At 41.3% G+C, this 23,572-nt stretch overlaps 1 protein-coding gene across 1 annotated transcript in view; it reads right to left on the reverse strand.

The window, feature by feature from the left end:
- DHX34 (DExH-box helicase 34) overlaps nucleotides 1–23,572 on the reverse strand; it is a 78,501-nt gene that overhangs the window by 47,464 nt on the left and 7,465 nt on the right. The window contains exons 3-6 of the mRNA XM_077456315.1: nucleotides 18,669–18,980; nucleotides 18,334–18,588; nucleotides 16,750–16,852; nucleotides 9,958–10,175 (exon numbers count right to left, since the gene is read on the reverse strand). Of these exons, the coding sequence (XP_077312441.1) occupies nucleotides 9,958–10,175; nucleotides 16,750–16,852; nucleotides 18,334–18,588; nucleotides 18,669–18,980 (888 nt within the window). The remainder of the gene's footprint in view (nucleotides 1–9,957; nucleotides 10,176–16,749; nucleotides 16,853–18,333; nucleotides 18,589–18,668; nucleotides 18,981–23,572) is intronic.

The following is a 23,572-nucleotide window of genomic DNA, read 5'->3' on the forward strand; positions in this document are numbered from 1 at the left end:
TCTGCTCCGAGCAGACGAAGCTTCGGAAAATCTCCGAAGCTGAACGGCGCCTGCGTCGTGAGTGGAGGTGGTAGCCCCACCATCCAAGCGGACATAGGGTTGTGAATTTTAGAGGGCCCCTCGCGGGCGAGCTTCGCTCACTGCGCTCGGCTCTTTTTTATTCCAACTCTATGTCCACTTGGATAGTGGGGATAGAACCTGGACTCACGGCACAGGCGCCGTTCATCCTCTGCAATTTTCGGAATCTGTGTTGCTGTGTACTGCGCATGCGCAGTACGCAGCGGACACTATCTGATGGAGGACGTTATTTGACAAGACACCGGCTCTCTTTATCTATCGGCATACCTATGTAAACATGCATGTGTGTAAAGGTACAGAGAAACAGAGCGCACACCAGCCCTAGTGCATTAAAGTTTATTTAACTCAGTAAAAGGTTAAAAAAGCCAGGTATGTCACTCACAAACATCCGTTGAGTAGTAGCATTGGTATTTACAGCCTCCACTGTTGCCTCCTTCCCCGATTTTAGGCTCCCTGCAGTAGCTAGCAATACGGATGGTTAAGTACTCAGTTCGCTTGCTGGCTGCAGGTACACTCTCTCTCCACGCCTCACACGCACGGACCTGCCGGCTCTGGATGACGTCACTCGCAACGGGGGGCGGATCTCTCAACGTGTGTACTGACTCTGACGCTGGCTATAACTGTTCCCAAGACAACATGTTTCGGAGGCGTGGCCTCCTTCTTCAGGTGACGCCCTAATGTGTGCTTACAGCATAAATACGCTGACACCCTCCCCGCCCTCCCTGCTAGTGCCAATCACAGGGAGCCTAACATCTAGGGGAGGAGACAAGCCCATCTACCAATCAAGAAGAGCGACAAGGAAACAAGGATATTATAAGACTACTATTACAATCATAGCTATTAGAAGTTCTTTCAATGTATATCTGCATGTAACCATAACAAGGAAATAAAATAAAATTATATTATATATACATAAAATTAAGATAATACTAAAAACTGAACCAACAAAATTAGTATATATAAAGAATTAAATTAGAAAAAAGAATTTTATATCAAATTAAAAATAAAAATAAAAATGAAAAATAAAAAATAATAAAAATAAAAATAAAATTAATATAAATAAAAATAAAAACAAAAAATGTATATAATTATATACATATATATATATATATATATATACACATACACATATATACATGTACACATACATACATACACACACATGCACCTAGAAAAAAATTTTTGCAAATGGATGAATGAACTATATGAATTTTTTAAAAAAGGATAAAAGATAAAAAAAAATTGAAATATATATATAAATTAGAAGTCTATTGGAGGGGACTAGTACAGATGGGTTTCTGAGATATATAGATATATAGATATATACATTTTCTTCATATGGAGACAAAAGCTATTTCTTTGTAGCAAGTGTATATATATATATATATATATATATATATATATATATATATATATATATATATATATACATACATAACAAATACATCATATATATATATACATTATATTATATATAATATACAAATATTCTGCATATATATCTCTCTCTGTATATACTTGCACCTCTGCATACCAGCATGCATGTTATCAGCTTGAACACTCCTTTCATCTGGTGGGCGGTATAGATAGCCTAGGGTTATATGAGGGCCCCAATTTCCAGCTCCTCGTTTAGCCCTTCCGGTGCCATACTATTTAACGTAAAAATCCAGAAGGATTCACGTTTGCACAATCTGTCAAACCGTTCACCCTCCGGTATGGACATCGGAATGGCTTCTATACCAAACAATTCTAACCCTTTGGTGCTACCGTCATGCTTGTGTTTAAAGTGGCGGGGTACACTATGTTTCTCTATTTTCTTCTCTATAAATCTCCTGTGTTCACCGAAGCGAGTTCTCATTTCGCGTACTGTCCTACCCACGTAGAGGAACCCACAAGGGCACCTTAGCCCATAGATTACAAACTGTGTACTGCAACATATGAATTGTTTAATCTGAAACTTACGGCCATCCTTGCAGCTAAATGTTGTTAATCCATGTGTGATAAATCTGCATGCCTTACATTTTTTACTTTTACATTTAAAGCTGCCTATAATATCAAAAAGCTGGGGTATAGTACGCATATTTTGATTGTGACTTTTCACCTTTTTGATACGACTGGGGGCAATAATACTCTTTATGTTTTTAGCGCGTCTAAACACTACCTGAGGTTTTTTTGGGAGAATTTTACCCAAAATTTTATCCTGGCCCAAAATAGGCCAATACTTTTGTACTGCTCTCTTTATAGCCCAGTGTTGGTCATTAAAGGTGGTGATAAATGGTATATCACGCTGATCTTTTTCCCACATATTTTCCTTCTTGTTATCAGGGATTCCGTTCATATAGCGGTTTTTTGCTTCTTCTATTTGTTTTTCTTCATATCCCTTTTCCAAGAATTTTTTAGACAATATGGCCGCCTGAGCTTCATAGTCCTTAATATCGCTACAGTTTCTCCGTAATCTACAGAATTGGCTATGGGGTATATTTTCTTTCCATCTGGGATGGTGGCAGCTCTTACGATGTAAATAGGAGTTGCCTGCCGTTTCTTTAAAATGTGTTTTTGACATGATGTTACCATATGTGTCATAGCTAAGCTCAAGATCCAAGAATACTAGTGACCTAGCATCCACTACATAAGTAAAGTGGATGCCAAAGGTATTGTTGTTACAGTATGAGACAAATTCTTGGACTAAATCCAATGTCCCATCCCAGATGATAAGAATATCATCAATGTACCTCCCATAGTACACTAGATGTTTAGCAAATGGGTTATGCTGCCAAATACAGAATTTTTCCCAGTATCCCATAAAGAGATTGGCATAGCAGGGTGCAAAATGCGCGCCCATTGCTGTGCCTGCCTTCTGCCTATAATATTTATCCTGGAAAAAGAAATAATTCTTTTCTAAAGCAAACTGGATACACTGGCATATGAACTTAGACTGATTAGGGTTCATAAATTCTGCTTCAGATAGGAAGTATTCGACTGCCCTTAGTCCACCCTCATGGGGGATTGATGTATAGAGTGAGCTGACATCAAGAGATAACCAGAGGTACCCTGATTCCCACTTATACTGCTGCAACGTTTCCAACACATGTGAAGAATCTTTTATATATGCAGGAAGGGAGGTCACCAAAGGTTGTAAGAACACATCTACATACTGAGACACTCTACTAGTGATACTGTCCATACTGGCTACAATGGGTCTGCCAGGTGGACATATCGGGTCCTTATGGACCTTCGGTGTATGATAGAAATATGGCGTTTTAAAATAGTTGGTTACAAAGAAATTTTTTTCTGATTTTTGTATTAATCCTTGAGTAAAGGCTTGATTCATCAAGGTTATAAGTTCCTCTTTATAGCCTTGCAGAGGGTCATGTCGGAGTATCTCATAGGTAGCGCTATCCGATAGGAGTCTATGTGCCTCCTTTAGGTATTCATCCCTATCCTGGATCACAATACCACCTCCTTTATCTGCCATACGGATCACTAGGTCTCCATTTTCTTTGAATGCCAACAACGCATCTCTCTCCTGTTTAGATAGATTATGTGTGTTCATTTTGCCATGCTGTGCCTCGCATATTTTCTCAAAATCTGTATACACCATGGCACAGAATGTTTTAATATATTAATTTTTCACATGATGTGGGTAAAATGTTGACTTTGGGCGGAATGTGGACTCAATGATCTTATTGGCATAAGGTGTAGATATAAATGCCTCCGTCTCCATTCCCCCCTCCCATAGTAGATCCTCAAGGATATATAGAGCTTCTTCCTCTGCTTTATTAATTATAGTGTTTCCGCAAACTATTTCAGGAACACTTTTAGATTCTTTTTGGGTATCCCTTAATTCACCCATAGTTATATTCCCATCCTTTTTTGGATTTTCATCTATTTTTGAATCTGTTTTTAGACCAAAGAAACGCCTCACCGTGATATCTCTAATATATTTGTGTAGATCTTTAAATAGCTCAAATAGATTTGCATTACTGCTTGGGGCAAAGTTTAAGCCTTTCTGCAAAAGACTGATCTCACCTTCTGCTAGTATATGTGACGAGAGGTTGAAGATTTTTACTGTAGATTTTGGTTCTCTATCTTCCCTCTTTTTGATACTCTTTTGTTTTCTCCCTCTAACCCCTCCTCTAGTTCCTCTCCTTCTTCTGGTATTTTTCTTTTCTCGGATAGGGGAGGGGGGTGCACTAAAAAATTACCGATCATCTCCCCAGTATGCTCAATGTTATCCTCCGCTATTTTTTAGTGCACCCCCCTCCCCTATCCGAGAAAAGAAAAATACCAGATTCAAAAATAAAAACAGATTCAAAAATAGATGAAAATCCAAAAAAGGATGGGAATATAACTATGGGTGAATTAAGGGATACCCAAAAAGAATCTAAAAGTGTTCCTGAAATAGTTTGCGGAAACACTATAATTAATAAAGCAGAGGAAGAAGCTCTATATATCCTTGAGGATCTACTATGGGAGGGGGGAATGGAGACGGAGGCATTTATATCTACACCTTATGCCAATAAGATCATTGAGTCCACATTCCGCCCAAAGTCAACATTTTACCCACATCATGTGAAAAATGAATATATTAAAACATTCTGTGCCATGGTGTATACAGATTTTGAGAAAATATGCGAGGCACAGCATGGCAAAATGAACACACATAATCTATCTAAACAGGAGAGAGAGGCGTTGTTGGCATTCAAAGAAAATGGAGACCTAGTGATCCGTATGGCGGATAAAGGAGGTGGTATTGTGATCCAGGATAGGGATGAATACCTAAAGGAGGCACATAGACTCCTATCGGATAGCGCTACCTATGAGATACTCCGACATGACCCTCTGCAAGGCTATAAAGAGGAACTTATAACCTTGATGAATCAAGCCTTTACTCAAGGATTAATACAAAAATCAGAAAAACATTTCTTTGTAACCAACTATTTTAAAACGCCATATTTCTATCATACACCGAAGGTCCATAAGGACCCGATATGTCCACCTGGCAGACCCATTGTAGCCAGTATGGACAGTATCACTAGTAGAGTGTCTCAGTATGTAGATGTGTTCTTACAACCTTTGGTGACCTCCCTTCCTGCATATATAAAAGATTCTTCACATGTGTTGGAAACGTTGCAGCAGTATAAGTGGGAATCAGGGTACCTCTGGTTATCTCTTGATGTCAGCTCACTCTATACATCAATCCCCCATGAGGGTGGACTAAGGGCAGTCGAATACTTCCTATCTGAAGCAGAATTTATGAACCCTAATCAGTCTAAGTTCATATGCCAGTGTATCCAGTTTGCTTTAGAAAATAATTATTTCTTTTTCCAGGATAAATATTATAGGCAGAAGGCAGGCACAGCAATGGGCGCGCATTTTGCACCCTGCTATGCCAATCTCTTTATGGGATACTGGGAAAAATTCTGTATTTGGCAGCATAACCCATTTGCTAAACATCTAGTGTACTATGGGAGGTCATTGATGATATTCTTATCATCTGGGATGGGACATTGGATTTAGTCCAAGAATTTGTCTCATACTGTAACAACAATACCTTTGGCATCCACTTTACTTATGTAGTGGATGCTAGGTCACTAGTATTCTTGGATCTTGAGCTTAGCTATGACACATATGGTAACATCATGTCAAAAACACATTTTAAAGAAACAGCAGGCAACTCCTATTTACATCGTAAGAGCTGCCACCATCCCAGATGGAAAGAAAATATACCCCATAGCCAATTCTGTAGATTACGGAGAAACTGTAGCGATATTAAGGACTATGAAGCTCAGGCGGCCATATTGTCTAAAAAATTCTTGGAAAAGGGATATGAAGAAAAACAAATAGAAGAAGCAAAAAACCGCTATATGAACGGAATCCCTGATAACAAGAAGGAAAATATGTGGGAAAAAGATCAGCGTGATATACCATTTATCACCACCTTTAATGACCAACACTGGGCTATAAAGAGAGCAGTACAAAAGTATTGGCCTATTTTGGGCCAGGATAAAATTTTGGGTAAAATTCTCCCAAAAAAACCTCAGGTAGTGTTTAGACGCGCTAAAAACATAAAGAGTATTATTGCCCCCAGTCGTATCAAAAAGGTGAAAAGTCACAATCAAAATATGCGTACTATACCCCAGCTTTTTGATATTATAGGCAGCTTTAAATGTAAAAGTAAAAAATGTAAGGCATGCAGATTTATCACACATGGATTAACAACATTTAGCTGCAAGGATGGCCGTAAGTTTCAGATTAAACAATTCATATGTTGCAGTACACAGTTTGTAATCTATGGGCTAAGGTGCCCTTGTGGGTTCCTCTACGCGGGTAGGACAGTACGCGAAATGAGAACTCGCTTCGGTGAACACAGGAGATTTATAGAGAAGAAAATAGAGAAACATAGTGTACCCCGCCACTTTAAACACAAGCATGACGGTAGCACCAAAGGGTTAGAATTGTTTGGTATAGAAGCCATTCCGATGTCCATACCGGAGGGTGAACGGTTTGACAGATTGTGCAAACGTGAATCCTTCTGGATTTTTACGTTAAATAGTATGGCACCGGAAGGGCTAAACGAGGAGCTGGAAATTGGGGCCCTCATATAACCCTAGGCTATCTATACCGCCCACCAGATGAAAGGAGTGTTCAAGCTGATAACATGCATGCTGGTATGCAGAGGTGCAAGTATATACAGAGAGAGATATATATGCAGAATATTTGTATATTATATATAATATAATGTATATATATATGATGTATTTGTTATGTATATATATACACTTGCTACAAAGAAATAGCTTTTGTCTCCATATGAAGAAAATTTATATATCTATATATCTATATATCTCAGAAACCCATCTGTACTAGTCCCCTCCAATAGACTTCTAATTTATATATATATTTCAATTTTTTTTTATCTTTTATCCTTTTTTAAAAAATTCATATAGTTCATTCATCCATTTGCAAAAAAATTTTTCTAGGTGCATGTGTGTGTATGTATGTATGTGTACATGTATATATGTGTATGTATATATATATATATATGTATATAATTATATACATTTTTTGTTTTTATTTTTATTTATATTAATTTTATTTTTAATTTTTATTTTATTATTTTTTATTTTTCATTTTTATTTTTAATTTGATATAAAATTCTTTTTTCTAATTTAATTCTTTATATATACTAATTTTGTTGGTTCAGTTTTTAGTATTATCTTAATTTTATGTACCGTATATATAATATAATTTTATTTTATTTCCTTGTTATGGTTACATGCAGATATACATTGAAAGAACTTCTAATAGCTATGATTGTAATAGTAGTCTTATAATATCCTTGTTGCTCTTCTTGATTGGTAGATGGGCTTGTCTCCTCCCCTAGATGTTAGGCTCCCTGTGACTGGCACTAGCAGGGAGGGCGGGGAGGGTGTCAGCGTATTTATGCTGTAAGCACACATTAGGGCGTCACCTGAAGAAGGAGGCCACGCCTCCGAAACATGTTGTCTTGGGAACAGTTATAGCCAGCGTCAGAGTCAGTACACACGTTGAGAGATCCGCCCCCCGTTGCGAGTGACGTCATCCAGAGCCGGCAGGTCCGTGCGTGTGAGGCGTGGAGAGAGAGTGTACCTGCAGCCAGCAAGCGAACTGAGTACTTAACCATCCGTATTGCTAGCTACTGCAGGGAGCCTAAAATCGGGGAAGGAGGCAACAGTGGAGGCTGTAAATACCAATGCTACTACTCAACGGATGTTTGTGAGTGACATACCTGGCTTTTTTAACCTTTTACTGAGTTAAATAAACTTTAATGCACTAGGGCTGGTGTGCGCTCTGTTTCTCTGTGCTTTTTAGGTTTGTCTGCCACCCAGTGGACTTTAATAAGAGCAGCAACACCCAGAGTGGATGTAACAAGCAATATATATTGTGCAGAGGTATTCTGGAGGAACTGGATAGGATGTGACAGCGCCGTACTTGATTTATTTGTTTCCTGTTGTACATGTGTGTAAAGGTGTATAACTCAGGAGGAAAATTTCTGTGCCCAGAGTTGTATGCTTATGCAGGTACTTATGATAATGTGCATATGCCAGAATTTACACTATATTGCCAGCCACAGCCATGTGCATGGGCCCTAAAACTGAGGCTGCTAGGAGTAGCCCAAAGGATAAGCACATAAAAACAGCAAACTATGCATTTTAATAAACCAGGCTAACCCTAACCAGATAAGACAAATAAAACACGCAGGCTCACTTTATCCACCAAATACTGCTGTACTATATGTTTGATTACTGCAGGCAGCACATAGGGCCAAGTGGTTAGGACTTACGCCTAGCAGCACTAGGGTCGTTGGTTCAAACCCTTACCACAGTACTACTTACACAAAGACTGCATGTTCTCCCTGTGCCTGCAGGGGTTTCCTCTGAGCATGGCGGTTTCTTCCTACACTCCAAAGACATGCTGGTAGGTTACCTGTCTCCTGTCTAAATTGGCTCTAGTATGTATATGTATGAATGCAAATTAGGGACCTTAGATTGTAAGCTCCTTGAGGGCAGGGACTGATATAAATGTAATATTATATATTTTATTTATAAATATAAAGTGCTGCATGAATGAACAGCGCTATATAAGTATCTGTAATAAATAAAATTAACACTTTTTCTAAGCCTAAATTCCTGCAGAGCGGATCTAAGTACCTTCTCCTCTTCTGCTTCTAGCTTTGACAGCCAGCCTTTCTATTGGAAGTCAGATTTTAACATTCAGCTGGTTAGTGTCAGTGAAAAAGTAATATTATATTTCCAACTGATATAGCTTGGAAAGGGACCCACCCCTGTCTGTTGATTGGATGATAATATTAAAAAAAAAAATAATATTACCATAATTCAAAAGAGCAACAACATAAAGTCATCCATGTGCTCTACACTCCTTTAAAGAGGAAGCAAACTCTCCTACTCTGATGCTTCTTTTCATTTAATCCATTATAATAAGTCATTATCAGACTATAGCCACTGTAATCCAGCCCAAATCGCATGTTACTTACTGTTTAAAGAAACTTTAAAAAACTTGTTTCCAGGGGTTAGGCAGCAGTATTGTTTTCTGAGTCCACAGTGGAGTGTATTTCTGCCCTTACATTGAGCACTTCCTGTACTGTTAACCAAGCCTCCTTCTCAACCCAACGTTTCTATGGCAACCCTGCTTCCCTGTTCATAGCTTACTTGTTTATTTAATCGCATTTACTTGTGCCGATGTCTGTTTCCCTTTGTCAGACTTATCAGCTTCAGCTGATAAGACTGCAGTAATGGCCAAGTTTAGACTGTATGTCATGTCACATGGTGTGTAGGAGGAAGCTCTGAATGATTAGCAGAGTTCAGTGTTGTGTCGTAGGAAGTCCGGATTACAGATAGATAAGACCTAGAGAGTGTGCCTTAAATCAGGGGAGATCTGGGCATGCTCAGTGACTTCATTCTACAGAACAAGGATTAAAACAATACTAAGCAAGTAAGGAGATCTCTACATGCAGTGTTCATTAGGGTTTTTTATGCTGATTTACATGGGACAAAGTTGTGGGAGAGGGTTTACAATCACTTTAAGCATGTTCACAATGGAGGACCAACAGTCCTGTACAACCCAAGAGAGATCTGTCTGTCTCAGGATGTCTTGTGCTACACAATGGTTTACAGAAAGTAAACCTTATGACACAATTAAGATACTTAAATAAGCACTATTTAAAAATACATTTTAATGAATACATAAATAGGTTAGATGGTGCGTTTTTAAGTATCTGCCTCACGTTCAGCTTTAGAAGTGTTTTATATATCAGTCTGGAAATGTCCTTTAATAGCGGTCACTAGCTGATTAAAACATACGGAATTCAAAAGATACCTGAAGTATAAGAGCATCCAAGGCCACGCGCTGAATCTCCGGCACAGGATATGCCGCAAAAGCATCGTAATCTGATTCTGCATACAGACGGTAACATACACCAGGGCCGGTTCTGCCTGCTCGTCCTTTTCTCTGCTCAGCACTGGCACGGCTGATCCAGAATTCCTGTAGTCGCTGCATCTTAGCTTTGGGATCAAAACTCATCTCCTTCACTTTCCCTACAATACCAAAAGTACCAGAAATAACCAACCAGATATCAAGTGACAAAAACTAGGTATGCTATGGTTTGAAAAAAGCTTTCCTGGCAAAGAAATGCTGCTGCCTGTACATGGTGAATACTACTTTTTACAAAGCAGCACAAATGCTAACAAATACTCATAATACAAATCAAACTGCAATGTGATCCCGCTTTCTGATCAAATCAGGACAAGTTTGCAGAAATCAATATTGAAAAAAGAAAGCTGCAAGATGTTTAACCACTTGCCGACCGCCGCACGCCGATGTACGTCGGCAGAATGGCACGGGCAGGCATAAGGGCTTACATGTACGTCCCTTGCCTCCCGCGGGTCGGGGGCCCGATCGGGCCCCCGCCCGGTGCCTGCGGCGGTCGGTATTCGTTCGGGAGCGATCCCGGACGAGGGGACGGCCATTCATTCATGGCCACCCCCTCGCGATCGCTCCCGGCGAATGAAATTGTCCGGTGACATCACTTCCTCTCCTGTAATGTAAACACAGGAGAGGAAGTGATGTATTCTCTCCTCCGTGTCGGTAGTTTTCGTTCCGGCACCGAGGAGAGAGCATCGGTGAGTTGCACAAGCACTACACTACACAGTAGAACATGCCAGGCACACTCACACCCCCCCTTTACCCCCCGATCACCCCCCAATTACCCCTGCCCCCCCAGTCACAGTGACACCAATAGCTTTTTTTTTTTTTTTTTTTTTTTTTTTTTTTTTTTTTTGCATTGGTGTCATTTGTGACTGTAATAACTGTTAGGGCAGTTAGGGTTAGCCCCCTTTAGTTCTAATGTGCCCCCCTAACCCCCCCAATAAAGGTTTAACCCCGTGATCACCCCCCGTCGCCAGTGTCACTAAGGCAGGGTTCACATTGCAGCGGTTTATGAGAACGAATGTGATTCGCACCGCACTGCAGTGCAAATCACATCCGATCTCTGTGCGATTCAAGTTCAGCCATTCGCCGCACCCGCCACACCCGCCGCAAATTCGCACGGGACCCTTTTTTTGGCCCGCAGCAGAATCGGATCGCATGGGTGTTCACACCATGCGATCCGAGTTTGCAGATCGCACTGCGATATGCGAACTGATCTGGGGGTGTCATTAACATTTCACTGACACTCCCAGCAGTTCGCATAGGGCAGTGTGAACTGCCGCCGGGAGGCATGCGATGCGGGAACCCGCCGCGGATTCGTGGCGTTCCCGCATCGCTCCAGTGTGAACCCAGCCTAATAAGCGATCGTTTTTCTGATCGCTGTATTAGTGTCACAGGTGACGCTAGTTAGGCAGGTAGGTATTTAGGTTCGCCGCAGCTTTTTATAGTGCCAGGGACCCCCATATACTACCGCATAAAGCCCCCTGATTGCCCCCTAGTTAACCCTTTCACCAGTGATCACCATATAACTGTTACAGGTGACGCTGATTGGTTAGTTATTTTTTTTATAGTTTCAGGGCACCCGCCATTTATTACCTAGTCTCACTAGTGTACCCCTAAATTTAGGGGTGTCTACTTTCCAAAATGGGGTCATTTGGGGGGGGTTTGTGCCATCTTGGCATTTTATGGCCTTCAAAACTGCAACGCCCTTAGAAAGCCTGAAGGCGGTGCTTGGTTTTCGGGGCCCCGTACGTGGCTAGGCTCCCAAAAAGTCCCACATATGTGGTATCCCCGTACTCAGGAGAAGCAGCAGAATTTATTTTGGGGTGTCATTTCACATATGCCCATGGCATGCGTGAGCAATATATCATTTAGTGACAACTTTGTGAAAAAAAAAAAAAAAAGTTTGTAATTTTCCCGCAACTTGTGGCAAAATATAAAATATTCCATGGACTCAACATGCCTCTCAGCAAATAGCTTGGGGTGTCTACTTTCTAAAATGGGGTCATTTGTGGGGGTTTTGTGCCATCTTGGCATTTTATGGCCTTCAAAACTGTAATAGGTAGTGAGGAGTGAAGTCAAATATTTACGCCCTTAGAAAACCTGAAGGCGGTGCTTGGTTTTCGGGGCCCCGTACGCGGCTAGGCTCCCAAAAAGTCCCACATATGTGGTATCCCCGTACTCAGGAGAAGCAGCAGAATTTATTTTGGGGTGTCATTTCACATATGCCCATAGCATGTGTGAGCAATATATCATTTAGTGACAACTTTGTGAAAAAAAAATAAAAAAAAATTAAAGTTTGTAATTTTCCCGCAACTTGTGGCAAAATATAAAATATTCCATGGACTCAAAATGCCTCTCAGCAAATAGCTTGGGGTGTCTACTTTCTAAAATGGGGTCATTTGTGGGAGTTTTGTGCCATCTAGGCATTTTATGGCCTTCAAAACTGTAATAGGTAGTGAGGCGTGAAATCAAAAATTTACGCCCTTAGAAAGCCTGAAGGCGGTGCTTGGTTTTCGGGGCCCCGTACGCGGCTAGGCTCCCAAAAAGTCCCACATATGTGGTATCCCCATACTCAGGAGAAGCAGCAGAATTTATTTTGGGGTGTCATTTCACATATGCCCATAGCATGTGTGAGCAATATATCATTTAGTGACAACTTTGTGTAAAAAAAAAAAAAAAATTTTTTTTGTCATTATTCAATCGATTGAGGCAAAAAAATAAAATATTCAATGGGCTCAACATGCCACTTATCAATTTCCTCAGGGTGTCTACTTTCCAAAATGGGGTCATTTGGGGGGGTTTTGTACTGCCCTGCCATTTTAGCACCTCAAGAAATGAGATAGGCAGTCGTAAACTAAAAGCTGCGTAAATTCCAGAAAACGTACCTTAGTTTGTAGATGTGACAACTTTTGCGCAAACCAATAAATATACAATTATTGACTTTTTTTTTACCAAAGACATGTGGCTGAATACATTTTGGCCTAAATGTATGACTAAAATTGAGTTTATTGGATTTTTCTAATAACAAAAAGTAGAAAATATCATTTTTTTTATCGCAAAAAATATAAAATCGCAGAGGCAATCAAATACCATCAAAAGAAAGCTCTATTTGTGGGAAGAAAAGGACGCAAATTTTGTTTGGGTACAACATTGCATGACCGCGCAATTACCAGTTAAAGCAGCGCAGTGCCAAGTTGTAAAAAGACCTCTGGTCATTTACCAGCAAAATGGTCCGGTCTGAAGGTGGTTAATATCAAAGTTACTTGGCAAATAAAAAAGTATTAGAAGGTATATCCCCTCAGCTGTAAGGCTGCGTTCACACTTGAGCGTAGCGCCTTTGCTCGTTTGTATGCTTTGGCGTTTTTTTATTGGCCAATAGAGAAATATCTGTTGCATCATTTGTTGCTAGGTATTTCAGCCTTTTTTAGCTTTTCCATTAGCTTTTATTTCTTCTTATTATTATTCATTTATTATAATGTTTTTTCATTACAGTAAGTGGTTTGAGTTCAGTTTAGGTTAGGGTTAGGATTAGGCGTTGGGGTTAGGGTTATTTATTTTTATTATATGAATAATAATAAATACATGTAAAATAAATACACAAATAAAAATAAAACAAAAATAAATAAATTCAATAGGTACTAAGTAACAATAAATAATTAACCTTTAACCCTTACCACTTAAAAAAAAAAATAATAATCAACTAAACACCCTACATTATTATAATGAATGTATTTTTTTGTTCAAGTTTGGGCGTTTGTTATTATTATTAATAATAATGTATTTAATATTTAAGGTTAGAGGTTATTTATTAATGTATTATTACATATTATTCAAGCTTCAAGCTACAAAACGCTCAGGTGTGAATGCAGCCTTAGTGATAATGTAATCAGCTATTGGCTTCATGGGCAATCGGGCTAACCACAGCAGATGCACATACCGGTAACATCCAATGTGTTATACAGTCTATTAAACTATAACTAAACCCAATCACAAAGATGTAATATATTGAAGCTTACCAGTCTTCAGATGTGGTGACTGCACTAGTTTTCCTTTTTAGGATTCTTTTGCTTTATTTTTAGCTGGTGATTCTGCCAGTAACATACTTTCTGTCCTTGGGGGGAGGCAATGCTCAATACAGTACTGTATCTATGGAGGAGGAGCATTGTCACCATAGCACAGAACTACAACCCTTCTTCTCCAGAACAAATATGTTTTGTAATCTAAATAAAAATTCACGTTACACTCACATTAACAATGGAACATGCAGCATGGACACATACTGTACACCAGGGGTCTCAAACTGGTGGTCCTCCAGCTGTTGCAAAACTGCAAGTCCCATGAGGCATTGCAAGCAAGACTCCCACAGGCAGAGGCATGATGGGACTTGTAGTTTCGCAACAGCTTGAGGGCCGCCAGTTTGAGACCCCTGCTGTACACTATGCCCAAAACCCAACCCGCATCCCTTTACCTGAATCGCAGGGTGATTCTCCATGTAGAAATCAGTTTCTATTTAAATTCAGCTTCGCTGTGCATGGTTCCATCTGCACAGTCATGTCATTCAAGTCCATCGTTGTTTATAAGCAACAACCACGTCTCAACTGCCACTGAGGCAGTGGCACTATGCAGAGCATGTGGGAGATACATTTCTATGCTGATCTTAGACTAGGAGGAAAACATTGCCTGTGCATTGCACAATGATCACGGGTGTAATACTCTGCAGACTTCATTTAAAAAATAAAATAAAAAAATTAGTAAAAGCACACTGATCACGAGACCAATGTTGCTACATTTACCATTTGTTTTGTTTTTTTACCAACTGTGGACTTTCACTTTAAACTGTCTGTACACCCAATGGAACTACCTCTATTGCATTACCCAAGATTTAATAAACAACTGGCCATAAATCACAATACTTAAATCAGTTCAAATACCTTTCATATGATAAAGCTCATGTACCTCCACACATTACTATCCTATACTGAGGTGGGGATTCGTTTGTGAATCAGTGTGTGGTGATCCTCTGAGAATTAAAGAACATCTCCCGGAATCTCTTGCAGGGTCTTTCCTCTTGGCCATTGGGTGGTTGACTTTAACTGTACAGTTTGCTGAGCAGTTGCTTGATTACACTTCTGAATAGATCTCACAGCCAATGCCTTCAAACACCCGATGAACAACAGGGAGAAACATGTGCATCTAAACTAACTCGCAGCCCTCCAGCTGTTGCGGAACTAAAAGTCCCATCATGTCTCTGCCTATGGGAGTCATGTTTGCAACCGTCAGTCTTGCAATGCCTCATGGGAATTGTAGTTCTGCAATGGAGGGCCATCAGTTTGAGACCCCTGCTTTAAAGTGGTTGTAAACCCTAATAAAAAAATAAAAAATAATAATAATAATCTGCAAGACAAAGACATAATGAGCTAGCTACATAGTTACATAGTTAGTCAGGTTGAAAAAAGACACAAGTCCATCCAGTTCAACCTTAAAAACAAATAAAATAAAAAAATAACCGTACAATCCAAATACCCAATTTTATGCCCACAATTGATCCAGAGGAAGGCGAAAAAATAAATAAAAAAATAAATAAAAAAATAACCTGAGATCATAGCTCCAGCAGCGGTCCACGTTCACCGCTCCAGTGGTAGACATCTCTCCAAGGGGGTTACTTCCGGGTATCGAGGCTCCCGCGCTGTGATTGGCCTGAGCCACAATGATGTCACTCCCGTGCACGTGAACGGGAGCCGCCGGTAACGGCAAGTCTAACTGAAGAATCGGCACGTACACGCCATTGCTTCAGTTTGCTTAACTGCGCATGTGCCGGTGATGTCAGCACATGCAAATACAGGGACATCTCCTAAACCGTGCAGGTTTAAGAGATACCCAGTGTAGCTACAGGTAAGCCTAATTATAGGTTTGCCTGTAGTAAAATGTGGTTGTAAAAGGTTTACAACCACTTTAAAAGGGATACTTGGGATGTGTGCTTTCATGGGGCAAAACTGGAGTAAAACTGGAGTATGCGCAATGAGAGAGGCAACAGATGTGAAGATGTGGATCAATTAGAACAGCGTTGCCACACTGAATAAGGAAGTAGAGGGAAATCTCAGAATCAACAAGGCATTTACTATACAAAAACATAGCAATGGAAGAAACATTAAGTAAAAGCAATTCATTTTAGAGCAAATGACACATAGAACATTTTGGGGTTTTCTGACACTAGACATTTTTTAGCATTTGCAATGTTGTAACTAAATTTAAAAAAGTATATATTTTATGAAATGTATGTTAATTGAGCACATTTCAGTGATATTTCAGTTTTACCATCTGTGTGGACAGCATATGCAGGACATCCTTGATCCAACAGGCATGCAATCAGAGATGCATACATATAGCATGTAAATGAAGTGAACCATATTGCATTTCCAAAGAACAGACTACTCTGCACAGGCTCAAATACCGAATGTAAAAACACTCCTACCTAATACATTTATCCTATGGGAGGGATTTACTAAAACTGGTGCAATCAAAATCTGGTGCAACTGTGCATAGTAGCCAATCAGCTTCTAAATTCAGCTTGTTCAATTAATCGTTGGCAATACAACCTAGAAACAGATTGGTTTCTATGCAGAGCTGCAACAGATTTTGCACTCTCCAGTTTTAGTAAATAAACCCCCTAGGACTACTTACCGGAGTCTAGAACAAATCTTACTCCATCTATGGTGACAGAGGTCTCAGCAATGTTAGTGGAGATTATACATTTTCTGACCCCAGGAGGAACCAAGTCGAAAACCTGTGGGTAGGATAAATACAAGAACAAAGACCTTGCATTATCAACAATGATACGATTATATCATATACTCTCCCCTATTCACAAATCACATTACAAGAAGTATTCAATTAAAATAACTTTTCTCAAGGAGAGAAGGAAGGGAGGATGCATCTCCACTGGACAATCTGAACTGCTATTCTACCTGAAGATCCAAAGCTGTTAACTATTGCAGCCCCTGAAGGTCAGAGCCAGGAAGAGGACAGGCATTCCTGCAGTGAAGGTTTCAACAGTATCCTGCTGCCTGCACAATATGGAACACATACTTCACTACAGGTAAGTGACTAAAGATGCAGGGCATATATTTTTTTAGCTAAACTTTAGCTTTAAAAGGAGAAGTATAGAGGTATGGCCAAATCTATTTTGGTTTAAAGGGCTGCAGTTTGTTCTGCACTCCTGTGACCCATTTTCTGGTGTCACTCAGCCGGTTTAGGTGCTGGATTGATCCAAACTTTACAGTCAAAATCCACCCAGCACTGGCAGCTGGCTCAGCCTCTCAGCGAGTCGCTGGGAGACTGAGCCAGCTCTCTTAACAGCTCAGCTATCCAGTGAGCATTGGAGAGGACAGCAGAGAGCCACTGGCTGACAGTCACAGCTGTCTGCTCAGAGAGGAGGGGAGAACTGAGCGATCAGCGGTGTTTGCATGTTGTAGAAAAAATGATATTTATCAGAATAAACTGCATAAAAAATTTTTTATAAAAAAAAAAAAAGAAAAGAAAAAGAACAGAACAGCGATCTCTTTTTGCGCCCTCAATGGTGCCTAGCCATCTTTTTATATGCCCATTGAGCAAGAGCAGTGAATCACCCTTTAAAAGATGCCCAAAATATAAATTAGAAAAATGGATCCTCAGAGAAATTTGTGTCCGCTATCTCTGTTGCTAACCCAATGTGCTCTGCGAATCCTTTTTCATGTAATAAATGTTTATTTGTAAAACAACAATTATTTGTGGAGCATATATTGCAAAAAAACATAAATAAAACAATATTTAAAAAAAAAAAAAAAGGGAAGAAGAGCAGAACTAAAATAACCAAACGTTTTAGGCCCCTTTCATATGTGGGGGGGGGGGGGATCCATCCAAGTGGATCCACCTGTTCAGCGAGGGATCTCTTTACTGATCCTTGCTGAGCAGGTGGATGACAGGTCCATGTCCACTCCGCAATGAAGAGCGAACACGCACACAGGCTGCATTTCCATTTCCATCCAATCCAATCCGCCATACAGATGACAAACGTATCCCCATCCCTCTGTTTTTTGCAGGCCAGATCGGATGCTGGCAGGTGACAGCAGACACATGTCCTCTGACATCCGCCACCCCATAGAGAACAATAGATGGTCCAATCGGGGCTGCCTGAATCGGTCCGCTGGTGTGAAAGGGGCCTTAATCTGACTGCATTAAGAAAATGATTTGTAAAAAGTAAGAGAATGGGTATTGCAATAGTCTCACCTTATCTTGTTCTGCAATGGACAAAGTGCTGTGCAGTGGAAGCACAATCCAGCGTTGGGTGTGGGTGGCATAGACCTGTATTGCCTCTAGCACTGTGCTAATCTCAGTCACCCCACTCAGGAAGATAAGAAGGTCACCACGTTCATCTGAAGGGTATTTGTGATCGATGGCTTGAAGCACGCGAAGATAAGGTCTGGGGTCTAGTTTCTCTGACTTTGACACCGCTTCTTCTTGAGGAATTGGCTGATAAATTACCTGAAATATAAAAAATATCTGGTAAAATTCAGTGTGAACCTATTAGATTAACTTGAGCAAAATAGAAGCAAACAAACTACCTGTATAGGGAAAAGTCTTCCTGGAACCTGCAGAACTGGCGCCTGGTCAAAATATTCAGAGAAGAGTTTGATGTTTATTGTGGCAGACATGAGAATGACCTTCAGATCAGGCCTCAGAGGAAGCAGCCCTCGCAAGACTCCCAGCAGAAAGTCACTATGCAGATGTCTCTCGTGAACTTCATCGACAATAAGAACCTGGTACTGAGGAATGTCAGAATCTTTCTGGATCTGACGAAGTAATAAACCTTCTGTAAGAAACACAATCTTCGTGGCTGGAGAACGACTGCTCTCAAAGCGGATTTGGTAGCCAACCTGACAAGAGTAAAGAAAACATTTCAAACAGTAAATTAAAGCCGAGCTCTACTCAAACATAAAAACACAAATTAGGCTTCATGTACAGCACAGCTGGGAGCTTATGGTGTTTTTTTTTGTCAAAGCTCCTAAACTCAACTCCATAAAAGCCTGTGTCCATGTACACATAGGGGGTTATTCCACTTTGCACTCGGAAGTAAAGTCACTTTAGATCCAAGGGGGATATGCAAAAAAAATAGAAAACAGCATTTTAGCTTGCACATGATTGGATGATAAAATTAGCAGAGCTTCCCCTCATTTCATATCTACCCCTTAGATTGAGAGCGATTGCACTTTCAGTGCAAAGTGGATTTGCCTTTTGTAAATAACCCCCATAGGCTTCAGGTACACTACATTTACCTATATAAAACTCGATACACACCTCAAAAATCGCCACCTAAGTGTATCATCACTGCGCCAAACACAACCCCTCCCCCAGCTGCTACTTAAATATATAAATCGATAAATAAGAAGGTGAATATAAATCTGCCCATCCAAATAACCATAAAATATCACCTTGTAGCGCTAAACTAGTGTAAAAAATAATCACATTAAAGTTACCCCTCAAACAATAATTTGTGTTTCTCACGAAAACATATCTAGAACCAGATATAAGAAAATATATATTTGTGAATAACAAACTCAATGTGATAATCACAAAATAATAATACAATGCAAGTGTTTATATCCTTTCAAACAAAAACAATAGTCCATAGGAAAAAATCTGAAAAATCAAATCCTTTTCATGTGCAAATCTTATCAGTGTCCATATAGTAATGGTAAAGCCTTCACCACACACCATCAGTGTCCGTGACCCCCCTAGCGCTACAAGGTGATATTTTATGGTTATTTGGATGGGCAGATTTATATTCACCTTCTTATTTATCCACACTACATTTACCACTGCCACAGCAAAACGTTCCTATCCTAAACGCTGTTCTTTCACATTCAGGAGAGGAAGGTTTAAGCTCCCCTAACTGCAGAAGCTCCTAGACCAGCTATAAGCCTATGTGTACATTGACACATAGGCTTTTATGCCGTGGAGTTTAAGAGCTTTGGCAAAAAAAAAAAAAAAAAATGCCAAAAGCTCCTAAACGCAAGTTTAGCAGCTACTAGTGTACATGAAGCCTTACCAGAGTTACGGGAGCTTCAACCTCCCTCTCCTGAACATAGAAGAATCACATTCAGGATAAGCAATTTTGTTCCGTTTTGCATTTTGGCGCAGCCAGCGGTTAAAGTAGACTGTGTGTACATGAAGCCTTAACCTCCCTCTCCTGAATGCAGAAGAATCGCATTCAGGATAGGAACACTTTGACCACTGGCTGCGGCACATCATGGCCAAGTGTACATAAAGCCTTAATGAAGCTCTGTATACATGAATCCAGTAAGAAAGAGACAACGGGGCTGCAGCTGGGACACAGCTGAAGTGTGAGAACAGACAGGTATGTGTTTAGGGATAAGGTGGGGGAAGTAGCGAGATGTTTTTTTAACCAAATACAGGGAACTTCAGTCATTTTTTTCTTCTTTCCATCTATTACATCTTCTGCCCTTGTTGTTTTAACTTTGGATAGTAAAAAATTAGAGTTACGCTTACCGGTAACGTCTTTTCCAGTAGTCTTTCAGGACAGCCACTATGAGAGATAGACTCCTCCTCTTCCTCTGGAAACACTGCGCCAGCCCATAAATTCTTACTTCCCCTGCCGGACCTCAGTTTATATCGAGAATACCTCCGGCCAGCTGGGGAGACACAAGAACACATTAATAACATATTTATCAAATACCATTATCTTGCTGCGCTCTGGTCTTTTGTAAGACTCCCCCCCAATTTTCGGGTGGGAACTAGGGCTGTCCTGAAAGACTACTGGAAAAGACGTTACCGGTAAGCGTAACTCTAATTTTCCCTAATCGTCTTTCAGGACAGCCACTATGAGAGGATAAGCGAGCACTTACCAGTTAGGGTGGGACTACAGCTGGCAAAACCTTTCGCCCAAAGGTTTGCTCACCTGCCGACACCAAATCCACTCTGTAGTGTTTTACGAAAGTGGAATAGCTGGACCATGTTGCTGCTCTGCAAATCTGCTCTGGCGTTGCTCCCGCTCTTTCTGCCTGGGAGGCTGCCATAGCTCTAGTGGAGTGTGCTTTAATACCCACTGGGATTTCTTTCCCTGCAACTAAATAAGCCTGCTCAATGGCTACTCTGAGCCACCTAGCAATAGTGCGCCGGGACGCTTTACAACCTTTTCTGGCCCCGGAAAATAAAACAAATAAGGAATCTGACCTTCTGAATGCCTTGGTCAGTTCCAGATAGTGTAGGATACATCTCCTAACATCTAAATAATGAAACTTTAGTTCCTTCTCACCGGAGGGATTGGGACAAAAGGAGGGCAAAACAATTTCCTGGCTTCTATGAAAGCTGGATGCCACCTTCGGCAAAAAGGCTGGATCGGTCTTTAAAACTATCCGATCCGGAAAGATAACACAAAAGGGAGCCCTGACTGATAAGGCCTCCATCTCACTGACCCTCCTGGCAGTTGTTACTGCTACCAGGAACACTGTCTTCAGAGTAAGCTCTCTCAGAGAACACTCCTTTAAAGGCTCAAAAGGGGGGTCCAGTTCTGCAAAGCTCTGCAAAACTAAAGATAAATCCCATCTGGGAAAGGACAGACCCTGGACCGGTCTCTGTCTGGACAGGGACCTAAAGAACCTGACTACCCATGGGTTGGCAGCCAAATGATCCTCCAAATAAACACTGAGGGCTGATACTTGACCCCTAAGGGTACTAATGGATAAGCCCTTATCTGCCCCGCATTGTAAAAATTCCAACACTGCGGAGGAGCTTCGTACTGGGAAAAAGCTCTCTGCGCACCACTTGTTGAAACGTAACCAGACCCTTTCATAGATCTGGCGAGTTTCCTTCTTCCTACTGTCCAGGAGGGTAGAAACTAGTCTCTCTGAGAATCCTTTAGATTTTAATAAACCCTCCTCAGTAGCCAGGCCGCTAACTTCCACTGACGTACCTGTGGGCATAGGACTGGCCCCTGAGAGAGGAGATCCTCCCGAGGGGGCAAGAGCAGGGGAGGTTCTACCGCCAACTGCTTTAGCACTGAGAACCATGCTCTCTTTGGCCAATGTGGAGCCACCAGAATCAGAGATGTGCTTTCCATCTGAAACTTTCTCAGAACTGCTGGCAACAACACTGGAGGTGGGAAGGCATAGCAAGTTCTGAAATGCCAATTCTGGCTCAAAGCGTCCACCCCTAGAGCTCCCTCTCCCCTTTTTAGGGAGAAAAAACAGTGGGTTTTTGCATTGTTTTTGGACGCGAACAGGTCCACCTCTGGAGACCCCCATCTCTTTACTATGAGATTGAAGACCTCCTGGTTGAGAACCCAATCGCCCTCCCTCAGCCTCTTTCGGCTGAGAAAATCTGCTACTACGTTTTCCTCTCCCCTCAGGAAAACGGCTGAGAGCGAAAGGGTGTAGGTTTCGGCCCAGGACAGAATCTCTGTCGCTAAAGACAACAGGGCTCCGCTTCTGGTGCCACCCTGTTTGTTCACATAGGCCACTACGGAAGAGTTGTCCGACCGCACCTGAATGTGGTGACCCCGGAGCTCTTCTTTGAAGAATCTGAGGGCTAGTCCCACTGCCCTTAGTTCTTTCCAATTGGACGATCGAGTCAACTTGCCGTCCTCCCAATTGCCCTGGGCTAGAAGGGAACCCAAATGTGTCCCCCAACCTTTTCCACTTGCATCTGTGGTTACTACCCGAGAAACCGGGATGAGCCACAGACGACCTTGCGACAGATTTGTCACTTTCCTCCACCACCAGAGGGATCTCTTTACCTGGTGGGGAATATGTACTAGGGTGTCTAGGGCCTCCTGACTGTGGTCCCACACCCCTAGGATGAAGGTCTGTAGGGGACGAAAGTGTAACCCTGCCCACTGCACTGCTGGAAGGGTGGATGTAAGAAGACCCAGTACTGACATCAGAACCCTTATGGAAACCAGCTGGTTGCTCTGAAGAGAGGCCACCGCACTGTCCAGTTTTCGTACCTTTTCTCTTGGCAGAAAAACTCTCAACAGTGTTGAGTCCAACAGGAAACCTAGATAGGAGATCTGTTGTGAGGGGATCAGGCTGGACTTTTCCAAGTTCAGAAGCCACCCCAGGTCTGTAAGGACCCTTTTGGTTAGATCCAGGTCCTTGACCAACTGTGTTGGGGATGCTGCAAACAGAAGCAGGTCGTCCAGGTAGGCAATTATACATACCCCCTGGAGCCGAAGAAAGGCCATGGCTTCTGCCAGGACTTTGGTAAAAATGCGGGGTGCAGAGGATAGCCCGAATGGCAGGGTCTGAAACTGAAAGTGTACTATTTCTCCGCCCAGATCTATGGCAAGGCGTAGAAACTTCTGCGAGGCCTCCGCTATAGGGATGTGTAAATACGCGTCCCTTAAGTCCAGAGATACCATGAAGCAGTTGTGGGGGAGAAGCGCTTTTACTGAAAAGATCGATTCCATGCGGAATCTTTTGTATGTCACTGAAGCGTTCAGGGGCTTTAA

This window comes from Lithobates pipiens, unplaced genomic scaffold (assembly GCF_037356315.1).
Source record: "Lithobates pipiens isolate NorthernLeopardFrog02 unplaced genomic scaffold, aLitPip1_a1.2 Scaffold_1, whole genome shotgun sequence".
NCBI lineage: Eukaryota > Metazoa > Chordata > Amphibia > Anura > Ranidae > Lithobates > Lithobates pipiens.